The 12,807-nt window shown below is 41.1% G+C and overlaps 1 protein-coding gene across 1 annotated transcript in view; it reads right to left on the bottom strand.

Moving 5' to 3' along the window:
* The window catches only part of KCNK5 (potassium two pore domain channel subfamily K member 5), a 35,147-nt gene extending 22,563 nt beyond the window's left edge, over window positions 1-12,584 (bottom strand). Inside the window, exon 1 of the mRNA XM_056487249.1 lies at window positions 12,164-12,584. Within this exon, the coding sequence (XP_056343224.1) occupies window positions 12,164-12,349 (186 nt within the window). The 5' untranslated portion in view covers window positions 12,350-12,584. The remainder of the gene's footprint in view (window positions 1-12,163) is intronic.
* Window positions 12,585-12,807: the final 223 nt, after the last annotated feature.

Here is a 12,807-nt window from a genome sequence, read left to right on the forward strand (position 1 = left end):
CCTCCCAGCCCAATGTGTAAAACACAAAGACTAGGGGTAAACTACTGTGGTGATTACTGTGATGAACTACTGTAATTAATTCTGCAATAACCTCCCCAAGTTTTGGAGTAGTTTCTATTTTAGAGTGAAACATGAAGTCATCAAAATTTAGGTGGTAAGAGTCCATTAAAAAAACAATTTCAGCAATAGAAGTTGTACTTCTATTATGCCGTACAAATAGGTGTTACTGTTTCCTTTGGAAAAAAGGTCTAATCTGTAGGGAAATTAACCTCTTGGAGGCATGTCAATATTTTTACAGCATACACTGGTTAAGACCTGCTTGTGTATGATGTATAGCATGGACAGTTAATTTTCCTATAAGTCATAATTCATAGGACAAACAATGTGAGGGATATTAATGGAAAGAGATCAACAAGGTTATTTCCTTTTTGTGACTTTCTGCAGAGTTAAATAATAAGTGAAACTCTTAATTCAGCAAATAAGTTAACTGGAACTATTTCGTCATTGCAGAATTGAATACTGAAGCTTCCCTATTTGTGATACTTGCAGATCCTATGCTTCAGCAAACTAATGCTTAATTTTATTTCTCCTTTTGATTTATGTTCAATGGATGTAAATACCAACTGTTTTGAAGAGGCATCTGGCTTTTTTGACAGATCATGACTACAGAATTTAGCAGTTTATATGGATTTTCCCCTATTAATTTCAGGACTAGATTCCAATTTTATGAACTACTTAATAAACTATTTTGATGAAAAGCATATTCAGTGCTTTACCAGTGCTCTTTTGATTAATGCAGTAATAGAAATGTTTCTTTTTCACTTTCCCAAGTTCCACATAGACATATTTTGAAGACAAATTAGCTAAAGGTTATTGCTGCATGAGAACTGCAGCTGTTCTGCAGATGCTGAGTGTCCCTACTTTTCATTGGCCCACAATCATTCTCATTCAGAAATAAAATGTATCAGACTATCAAAGCTTCCATTAACATAGCTTAATTTTGTGGGCTTCTGTTCCAATATGCTTATAACACACTTTGCCTTGGATGGGGAGAAGAAAAAAAAGTATTTCAACAACTTTTAAGTTGCATCAACTGAAATTAAGACATTGGAATAATCTATAATACCAGATTAGGCCTCCTTCCTATCTGAATACATACATGGTGACTAATGTAGCCAACTCCCCTTCAGAAGGGCTTTGGAAAATGCTGTTGTCCCCACTTCAGAGATAAGAAAGTGGAAGCAGAAGAGTCAAGAGTTTAATCAAGCCCTCACACCAGCTGGTGACCTATGTTAGGCAGGGTTAGAACCAGACAGTGTTTGCTTGAGACTCTTGCAACAGAGCTGGTACCGATTGCATAAGCAGATGGTAACCCATGCAGCAGTCTGTTTCCAAAATAATACATTTCAGTTCAGTTGCAATTGATTTAAGTAGATTTAAATGAAACCAAAACAGTCCTATTGTCAATAAAAACACAGTTGATTGAGATGAGTTTATTAAATGCAGAGGGGCTGGAAAGAAAATGTTGATATTACACAGGAGAAGTAGAAGAGGAAACTGAGTTTAAAACGAAGCTTCCCGCCACCCCCTCCCCCCCATGCTCTCAGAGTATAAGAATAGTTAAATTAGGACAAGTCAAAACACAAGTGATCCAAGCTTGACAGCTTTGCTTACAGAGACCCAATATGCTTTATACTCAGTGAGTGAACTGAAGCATAAAGTAGCACTGCATACTACATTCTCTCCCATTTGTAGACTTGAATTATAATATGGTACAGGTTAAGAAACTGACAGAAAGCTACTTGTTTAGAACACACTAAAAACTGTTCAGTTTCTTAGGCACTAGGAGAAAAATGTCATAGACTGCTGGTTTCACAAGCACTTTTGTATTTCATCCCCAAATTTCAATACAACTTTAAAGGTCTTGTTTCTCTGAAGACATGCTAAAAGCTGCTGCAGAAGTAGCATGTTAGTAGCATCACACACCTCATTTCCTATTCAACAACCCATGTTAAGGAGAAACAAGTACTAAAAAAAAGAGGGCAGGTCCATGTAAAACAACTTACTTGTCTGACAATTCAGTTAACTTACACATGCTAGAATAAAAGTCTTGCTTGTCCCAACAGTATCAAATAAAAAAACCAAAAGTGATCAGACTTGGGTGGAGCAGAATACTGCTTGTAACAACATTTTTTAATCAGGCAGACTTCTGAACTACAGAACAGGAACAAGAAAAAGACACACTGTTGGCTATTAACTCTTTGGAGTAGTACCTTCACTAAGCCACCTTCTTAAGCCAAACAACCAACCAGGTTTCCACGGTCAACCAAAAACTTTACATAACCTCACCAGTCTATCTCCCTATATCACTCCTGTACCAGGCAGCAGGAGGAGGAGGCAAGGCAAGGCATGCTTCCAATGTCAACAGGGACAGGATGCTTTGTATGAATAGCAAGGTGATGGGTTTATCTGAAGAGGTCTAACAAGGACAAAAACCTGCCACAAAAAGGATCTTAGCTTTGAGATTTCTGTTATTATGTATTTAGCTTTATCCAGGGCTTAACCTGAAATAAAATGTTTTTACATTACTTACTATAAAACTTTTCAACACTAGATTAACTCAAGACTGATCTTTGAAGAGGACTGGGGAAAGAGTGGAGGCTGCTCTGAACAAATGTTTCCAAATACAGAGATCTGCTGGCACAGTGTGATCAGAAACTGAGATAAAAGACTAGGAAACAGTCTGACCTAGACACTCTCAGACCTGTAATAGCTCGGTTTGCCTAGTCTATTTCTTCTGCTGGGTGAGTGAATTAGACTGGTAAGAACATCAGTTTGTTGCTAAAAGCTGGCTGTGCACTAGTCTTTCTTAAAAGTTGTGTCAGCATATACACAAAGCCCCCTTTTTTTCAGGAATTGTAAAGCATTCAAAACCACACACACACACATGCACTACAACACAATCTTCTGCTATTTTAATTCATTTGGCACTACATTATTAAGTACACAGAAAGGGCTTCCTTACCAAGGGAGCTTTCAACCACCAACTGACAGAAAGCAGAAGAGATGCTGCTTCAATAATTCTCCAATAATCTTTTCAGTCCTGTACCACATCTAGTTCCTGGTCAAATCCCACTAGTAAACTATAAATTGCATATATCCTGGAGAAAGGATTTTAAGTAAGCTAAAAAGTAAGTTTAGTCAATTGAAAAATTTTTCCACTTTAAGACTACCAAACCATGCATACTTTCAGTTTCACAAAATTTCGCATACATTTGCAGGTTTCCCCTGAACAGCTAACACAAGACAAACTGCAGGCAAAGAGCAATATACAGCATTGATGTCTGGCAGGTAATTAACAGACTCTGTGCCCCATCACTTCTCAACTGTCCCATCCCTGAGGACGCACCAAAGCCAAACCAATTTGTCTTCTTGCTACTGTATTAAAGGCAAGAGGATCAACTGGCAAAAGTACCATAGTTGTTGCCTTCTGTTACTCTTTTCCCTCCTAGCCCGGATTTCCTGCAACTGACATCTGTGACTGTTCAGTAGCATCTATTGCCTTCTCAGAAGCTGAGACAGAGGAAGCACTTGTACATTTTTAAGTAGAGAACCCTCAAGCTTAAAAGCTGCTCACATACAAGATGCTAAGGGAGTCAACAAAACCACAGAAAATCTGCAGTTATCTCAAATAACTGAGACAGTTTTTCTAAGATGCACAGAAATCAGCTGAAAGCTCCTAGTCAATGTCTAGTGTGAAACTACTTTATGACAGTGTTTCTCCACTAGGAGACAAGAAGCAGCCAGCTGCGAGGACATTTGTCCAAATAACCAAATGTCTAATTGTAGCAAAGCTGAACAAGCATTACTAAAACATGCAAATAAAGCCAAGGCACTCTCAAAGTTTGACCTGTGTTTTACTTCCTCTAAATATAAGATAAAGACATCTAGTCTCATTTCATTAATCAAGTTGACAGCTTTAGGACTTGCAGAGACTATGTAATAGCTTCATGAAAAGCACTGTTATTCTATAGTCACAATCCAGTTAAAACACTACCTGAAAAATCTAGTATTACTGTAACAAATAACGCAGAGACACAATAAAGATGACTATTGGGTTTGCTGCTAAACAGAAGCAACTTCAAAATTTTTTGCTCTCTCTCTCCCTTCCCTTGCCTTCCACCTGAAAAGCCATAAAAAGTTGGAAGTCGGAAGTGGTATTTTAAAAGGACAATTGACAGTGATACAGGTGAAAAATTTTCAGAGAGCACTGATAAAAATAAGAAAGAGTGAAGCATAAACTCCAGTGCCCTTCAAAAACCCTTGTGCCAACAAGGCAAGCATTGATTGCTCTCTGTCATTCTGCAGTCACGTACACACCACTTAGACAGGCCCAAAGCCTTAACTGGCAAGTTATCATAGATCAACTATTTAACTTGATTTGAACATATTTGCATTACAGTCTGTAGCTGGTTAACAGCAATGTAAGAGCTGAGCATGTGGTAGGTTGAGCATTCCAGCCAGACTAATGCAAGAGAGGCCAAGGGAGAAGTCAATATGACAGTGAGCTTGATTTGACCCTTCAGCTGCTTGGCTCCAAATACCTCCTCTGTTTCTTTGGTGGCTGGAGGAGACTCATCAACCTCACTTCCACTACACGCCAGAACTAACCCACCTACAAACCACTGTTTCTCTAGTGAGGGACCAAGCAGCCTTTGCAGTAGGCTGGGAGCAGAAAAGAGCAGAAGCAATATAAGCATTTGGAGGTCACACAGAGAAGTCATCACTGATAATTTGATATTTTAGCCAGGCCATCAAAAATACTGTATCATATCTGACTATTCTTTCTATCTCGGGACCTTCACAACCCTTTGCAGAATTATTTTCAAGTTCCATCAGCTATTACTCACTCACTGCCATTATCTAACAATCTTATGACTTATTTTGCAGTCCAAAGGAATGTTAACTGTCACTGTTATTAGGAAGTATCAGACTTCAGAGACCTGTGATAGGTCCAACTGGGACATTTTTGCACCTCTTGCAACCTCAATGAGACACACAGGTCTGGGTTTCGTTTCTCAGCAGTTAGAAACTGCTTACACAGTATTTGCAAGATGCCAACACAGAACAAAGTCAATTTAGTCTTTGGCAGTTTGCTCAATCACAATCTGTGTCTACCTTTTCACTAAGGCAGAAATATAGTCTTACAGACTGGCTGATCTGTAGCAATCGATCCCACAAGAGAGGTTAAAAAAGAAAATGTCCATCATAAGAAACACTACAGATACATATATGGTTAGAAAAGGAAACACAACCTATTATTTGTTTCCTACTTCCTTTTTAACACTCACATTTCTTTCTCCTAAGAAAATCAGTGTATGAAGTTTGATTTAAAAACATTTCAGAAGCTATTTTGCACCCAAGAGTGTCTGATCCACTTGAGTTCACACAATACAATGCAGGGAAAAGAATAAAAGAAAGAATAACTTCCTTACTGATTTGATTGTAAATAGAGCTACTAGGGCAATACATACCTAGGAACAATCTCTCCTGCCTTCAGTTTAAGTGTTGACAAGTACATAACTAACAAAGAAAAATCTAAAAACTCTGATATAAAGACCTGATAATATAAGATGGGAAGACACAAACAACAAGTAGCCAGCCTGAAGAAACTGGTGTTTTTAAAAAAAGATCTAGTAATGCTAGAATCAGCAGTGCTGATGAGGGACCTGACAGAATCAAGGCAGAAAACAAAGAAAAAGCTCCTTCAAGCCCAAGGCATCCCCTCAAGTAGACAGAGCTAGCAAAAATTCAGAATACATATTGCATGCTTATTTTGAAAGTTCAATTGCAGTCAAAGTGAGGATCTTGTAAGGATGCCTGTAATACCACAGGTGCTTCAGGTGTGACCACAAGTGAGATTTTAATTTAACTGAAAGGTGCAACTCTTCCACTTTACCTGTTACCACATTTTGTTACATACTACAGAGCAGACTCAGTTTGTGATCTCAGCTCAGTTTGGACCAAACAAAGCCCAAAGACATACCACTACTCCAAGTTACTCCAGGAAGAAATTTAACTACATGTTCATATGCATTCAATCCATAGAATCAAACAAGTGCCACGGACAAAATAAAACCTCTGCAAATCATAGCCACTATGATCAGCAGATCCACAGCACACAGGCAAAAGTATTCTTTGCTTCCCAGCTGCTCAGATTATTTACTGTCACTTGTAATCCATCTTGTACCTCGGTTGTCTATTACTATATTGACATTTACTTGCACTACCAGCAAGGAATACAACTGATCTGAAATTCAACAACATCCAGAGAAAGGCAAAACAATTCATTATGTTTAATTTGTATTAACAGCAAAAACAACAATTTGTTTTTAGAAAGGAAATCTTTACAAAGTCATCATTACACTGTATCTTCACTGGTTACAGAAGGTATCTTGCAAAATACAGCATGAACCAAAGCATAGAACAAGCTGTTGATAATTTGCAAGACTACTTGCATACCATGGTCTCTGGAGCAGAGCTTGCCAAAAACACACCTAGTAGCAGAAGGTAACATGAAAGGTAACACAAACATTCAGTTCTAAGGTAACAGAAGGACAGCATAATAGGAACACTCCAGAATTAAGTTCATAACAAGAAAAAGCCCATAGCAGAAAAATTATAGCTTCTGATCGATTGCTATTGCTCCATCAGCAGAGTCGCAGTGTATGCACTATCAGCTTTGTTTAACTATGTTCCAAGAAAGTTCAAACAATTTAATCGTTAAACAGGGGGGAAAAAAAGAAAACACAACAGAAAAGCATGGCTGCTTATATTTGGTTTTATGTGTAGAAACACACAGAGAAAAGCTATGGGGTAATGCAGCTGGACATTAGAAGGAATTTCTTCACAGAAAGAAATTGTTAAGCATTGGAATGGACTCTCCAGGAAGGTGGTGGACTCACCATCCCTGCAGGCGTTCAAGAAACAACTGGACATGGCACCCAGTGCCAGGGTCCACTTGACAAGTTGGTGTTTGGTCAAAGGTTGGACTCTATGATCCCAGAGGTCTTCTCCAACCAAAATGATTGTGTGCTGCCTGCCCTCAATTCTTTTCAAATGCTGCAGTGGCAATATCCCTAACTTACACTCTGAGGCATCTTAGTCAGCTGTGGACAGTGGTTATACATTTTCATCTCAGTTCGTACCTGCTGAATTTAGAGGATGCATAACTAAAGATATAAATTTGACAAATCTAGGAACACCTATTTCACAATCATAAGCCTTAATTTACACTGCCAAGTTCTCATATGAAAGATATCAGAAGTAGTTAACTTTGTTTCATTGGCAGTCACTTGCCCTTGTCCGAAAGATGCTCGGCTGAAAAAGGCTTAGCCTTGAAAGACAGGAGTCAACTGGCATGCCAGATAATTCATTCAGTCCCCTATTTATCCACCCCACCTTCCATATCTTCAATGGAAGGGATCAGGAAGGTAAAGAGCAAACAAACAAACAAACCCAAGTAAGTCTGGAATCTCACTATGCATCTCCTGAAGAGCATAAAAATGGGAAAATATAATGAAAAAAGATGCCCCTGCTAACTTTACACTGAAAACCAGATCACTCTGCAAAGCCAAATAAAAGCCATCGTCTCTCTTAAATATTGAACAAAGCATTGAAAATCTAGTTCAAGTTTTTAAGAAAACTAATTTGCAGACTCTCTCAAAAGTAAAGCACATAGATTTATACCTTGAGGGAGCAGCTTGAAAGTAAAGCAATGTGGGAAATAATGTTCAGAATCAGAGAATATTCTTAAATTTTCACAATTTAAGATAAATTCCAAGAATATTCAAATCTAAAAGCAAGCTTCACCACCTTCAAACACAAGCCAAAATCCTGGAAATGCACCTGTAGGTACTTGGGAAAAGTGAAGGCACTTTAAAAAACAGGGTAGAAACTACTGTTAATCCATTTAACTGTTATTTCCTTTAGCATAAACCATGTGCCATTTATATTCCAGCAGCTATCCTTAAAAGCCTGCTAAAATGTTTGTTCACAGCACTGGGCTTTAAGTCTAAACATTTAGGTTTCTAAAGTTACACCTCAGGCCTGTTTAGAGTCTTGTACACTTTTCAAATAAAGATGTCAACTATTTGTTCTCATACTCAGTATGTTTGTCTGCTTCCCCTAACACAGTCAGCAGTTTCTCTTTTCATTTTATTGCTGTTTTGAAGGTAATCATTTTCACTCATCTGCAAATGATTCCCTTTCTTTTCACTAGCCTTGATGTTTATCAGTGGGAAGCATATCATTTTTCAATGACTCTGGTGTGCAAGTAAAAGATTTCCCAGTAAATAAGACGTGGCCCAGGGTAGGCAAACCTTTGCTCATGTGAATAGACACGAGGGTCAAGAGGGCACCTCCTTGCATGAATAGCTCCTTTATCATTAAGCTGATGTTTCACAACCAGGATGGAGCAATAAAGAGTAAAAGTAAGGAACTGGAGAAGAGGGAAATGACTGAATCACCTTATATTTGGTTCAGTCTTCCATACTCCCTCCTACAAGCATGGTAGATAAAGGTGTCATCACTGGATCTCTGCTTTCCTGCACTTCCTAGAGTTCCAGGACTTAGGGCCACTGAAACAAGTGGCAATAACAAGACTTAGAACTGTATAAACAGACAAAGCTGCCACAGTACTTTTAAGATTCTATAATGATTATAAATATGGCATAGTGACATTAATACTAAAAATGCTAATTTCTGCATATATTCCAAAGAGTTATGAGACATTTCTCTTCCAAAGTAATTGTACATAAAGATGGGAGATTACACAGTTCCTTATGTCAATGCACAGTCGTGGCTGAGGGTCTTTGGAGGCTTAAATAATGTGAATAATATGGCATCTCAGCCACACTTATATTTGAGCAATTTGACCTCTACCCAGAACATGGACAGGCACAAACCAGCCTACACACTGCCCAGGGTGAGTCACCTTTAAAATCAGGGTCTATGTAGCATTATTCCAAGAAGTGTTTAAGTACTTTCTATACCTCTTATAACTATGGTAAGTAATACGGTAGTCTCAACAATCAAAAGCAAATGGATTCTTCATACAAGAGACTCCTAAAAGTTGCTTTTAAGCAAGTTTATTTTTAGGCATTTCTCAATGGAGGGAAAAGGCTTTCTTTTTAGCATATCCTACAATACTAAGCTTGTAAATTTCTGCAAGTGTGTTAAACAGATTTCAGTAAACATTTATTGTGGTGTATTTCTACTGTAATACATTGTGAAACTTTTATTGCAGAATATAAACTTTAGACAGTATTTGACCAAATACAGCCCACTTAACAACCAGTTGAACTGTTGGTACAGATGCTGGTCTGTATGAAAGCTGAGAACCTGTGCTGATAACCTATTTGTCATTTTAAGTGCTCAAGATCAACACTACAGATCTAGCTTTGTAGTCATTCCACACAGTTTCCATTGCACTTACAGCTAGCATTAGGCTCAAAGGAACACATGAGCTAACCTGGGTGGGGAACAAGGGCAGCAGAGAGACCGGTCTCTGAATAAGTCAGTCCTTGTCACCTTTCAGGCTGCTTCTGGAAACAAAATTAGTACTGTTAGTTCAACTTGAACATTTCTTGGCATCCTTTCATTTTACCAACACCCATTTAAAATTCTACAGTAGGTGATATTTGCTGAAGAACTTTAACCAGTATGTTTTCAATGGGGGTCTTAAGTAGAACATCAGAGAAGTAACAGCAAAGCTCAACATGGCTCTCTAAAGTCACATGAATATCACTGGGGACCAAAAAGAGAGTGAAAGAAAAGGCTTCAAGATGAAATCATCTATTTAAAAAGAGACAACAGCAGAAAAATGAGTTAAACCATGTAAAATCCCAAAAACAAACTTAGGGAGTCTGTGGAAGAAGCTAGAGGAAGAGGCTCAGAGCAACAAGACAGAAGTCAGGATGAGGATGGGTGGGGAGGTGTTAAAAGCCCATTTTACAAAACAAAAACGTTCTGAAATCATTATAAGAGAATAAATTTGCAGAGTTTAATAAAAGAAGAGGATGATCAGGATTTGTGAAAGAGACGCTTTAAAGATTCAGCAAAACCAAAGAGAAGCAGCATTGAGTGGCTGAGAAAGGACAACTACAAAGACTATTTCTGATATACTTTACAGCTTACTCAGGACAGAATCCTGATGTCCTTACATAATTTCCCCCCATAACAGCTAACCTCAGCTAGGTTAGATTTCACCCTGCCATCGTCCTCTGTCAGAGTGTCACACTCCCCTCTTTCCCAGCACTTTTTACATAGAAGTTGACTATGAACAGGCACAAAACGACAAAATCTTAAAGAAAGCAGGCAGTAAAGTCTGCAGTTACCAATAGGAGTGAAATAAGGGTATTTACATTTGGGCTAACCTGAACTTAGGATGACAACAGAATATCTGTGTGGGATCATCAGATTGGCAAGACTGGACATGGAAAGTAGGATATGATCAGAAGAAGTGCAAAGGGAAACCTCAAACCAAGAATGAGAGTATCATCAGGAGCTAATGCATTGAAGAGGGAAGGCCCTCCACATTTTTCCACTGTCATCTTGTATTTTAAGGAAAAAAGCCTGAAACCAAAAAAACCCCAACTTTCTGCCACTTCAGGATTCATTGTGATACGCATCATGGGAGAAAACAAACAAACATAAAACCCTGTAATGATTCCCTCATACCAACATAATTTTCATCCTAAATTGAGGCAGAATATAGACTCTTCATTATGTCTGCAGAAAGTTAAGCATGCCAGGCACATACAAATAAGGTTTTTTTCTTGAGGACATTAAAACAGATTTGGGATATCATCTAGAGTAAGATTTCATTAAGACTCCAGAACAGCAAAAACATACTCCAAACACATAGCATGTCTTTCGTTTTCCAACATATCTTTATAGTTTCAAGCCTTCATCCACCTGTTCCACTAAATACCACAAAGACACTTAACAGGGCACTAAGATGGTAAAAATAAGGACACTGCCACCAGAAAGCTCTGCTATCTGAAACAGACAGAAGGAAGCCACCAACCGAAGAAAGGGAACTTAAACAACAGACTTTTAGGATAAAGAACCTATACTCTTCTAAGCTTGCACAGTATCGATTACATCAAGAAAACTAATGAGCCACTTTATATTCTTCTGTATTTGACCATTTTAATGGACTTTTAGTGAATTTGAAAATAAAATAATTTTTTTAAAAAACCCAAAACATAATGAACAGAAAATCTACCTGGTATAAAAATTTCTGAAATAAAAGTCCCAAATGGCTCATTCTCACCACTGGAGCCCCACATATCTGGGCAGCCTGTATTTTATAGTTCACTAATGCTTCCCATGACATTTTAACGGATTCCACATCCATAAGAAGGCACTAAGTTTATACTGCTCTCGGATTGAATACACGCTATCGATTAATAATTAGTTTTGAAGAGGCATTCTGGCAGATGAGCGAGACAGGACGATTATCAACTCATGGCTTGGAAAAAAGTCAGTCTCCTAGAGAATAAGAGCGCAAGAGTTGCGAGCATCCCTCCGTGCGAGCCGTGCACCCTTTCCCCCAGTTACCCCGACTGACCCCCGGGACCCCCAGGCACCTCTCCAGCATTTAGCAAGGGAAGAAACAAAAAAAAAGAAAGGGAAGAAAATCAGACCAAATACAAGAGGATCGAGACACTTGGCTTCACCTTCCCTTCCCCTCAGCACAACATCCATCGAGGCAGAAGGAACCACCCCGGGTGCTAAAACAAGAGCCGCATTCACGGGCGCGGGCTGAGCGGCGGGCGGGAGCAGAACCGGGCGGCACCAACCCCCAGCCCCTGCAGGGCTCGGACGGAGAGAGAAGGCAACGCGGACCCATTTAAAGCCTCTATCATTAAGTAGTTAGGAACCATTAAGAGGTTTCCCTACGCTCCCGCTCGAGGGACAGTTTTTCGGCACCGGGCTTTGTGAAGGCACAGACACGGTCGGGCTGTGCCGAGTCCCGGCTGGTTCCTCAGCGCGGGGTTTTCCGCTCCAGGGCGCCGGCAGCACCTGCTGCTCCTGCCGCTGCTGCCGGCACCCCCGGCCCCAGCCCCGGCCCCCGCCCCGGCGGCGCCCGCTGTACCTGCAGGATCTTGTCCAGCCCCTCTTGGCCCAGGCAAGGGAACTGCTTGAGCAGCTCCGTCTTCTGCCGCTTGTAGTTGTCGGTAGCCGAGCGCCAGTGGGGCTCCTCCAGCACCTCGAAGATCGCCGCCCCAATGGACAGGTAGAAGATGATGGCCGAGGTCAGCAAGGGGCCCCTGTCCACCATGGTGCCGGCGCAGGCACGGAGGGCGGGCGGGCGGAGCGCGGCGGGGGGGCGAGCCGGGGCCGGTGCCCCGCGCTGCGGCCGTGGGTGCCCAAAGCCGCCCTGTCCTTCCCCTGACACCGCCGCTGCCCCGGCCGGCCGCCGTGCCTCCTCTCCCGGCTTCTGCCGCGTTCCCTCAGAGTCTTCCACACTCCCCTCCCACTCTCTCCTCCTCCCTCCTCCGCACCGCTCCGCTCCACTCCCCCCGGGCTGTCTCCTTCCCCCACTTTTCTCCCCTCCCTCCAGAGCAGCGATTTGAATCTGGTGCTCTCCCGCTTCCTCTCTTGCCCCCCCGCCCGCGCATGCGGCGCTGCCGGCGGGGAGAGGCCGGCGGGGCGCGCCGGGAGCCGGCCCGCGGCCCGGCCAGGGGCGGGAGGCGGCGGTGGGTCCGGCCATCGGCACCGCCATCGGCACCGCCATCG

The sequence above is a fragment of the Oenanthe melanoleuca genome, chromosome 3 (genome assembly GCF_029582105.1).
Source record: "Oenanthe melanoleuca isolate GR-GAL-2019-014 chromosome 3, OMel1.0, whole genome shotgun sequence".
NCBI lineage: Eukaryota > Metazoa > Chordata > Aves > Passeriformes > Muscicapidae > Oenanthe > Oenanthe melanoleuca.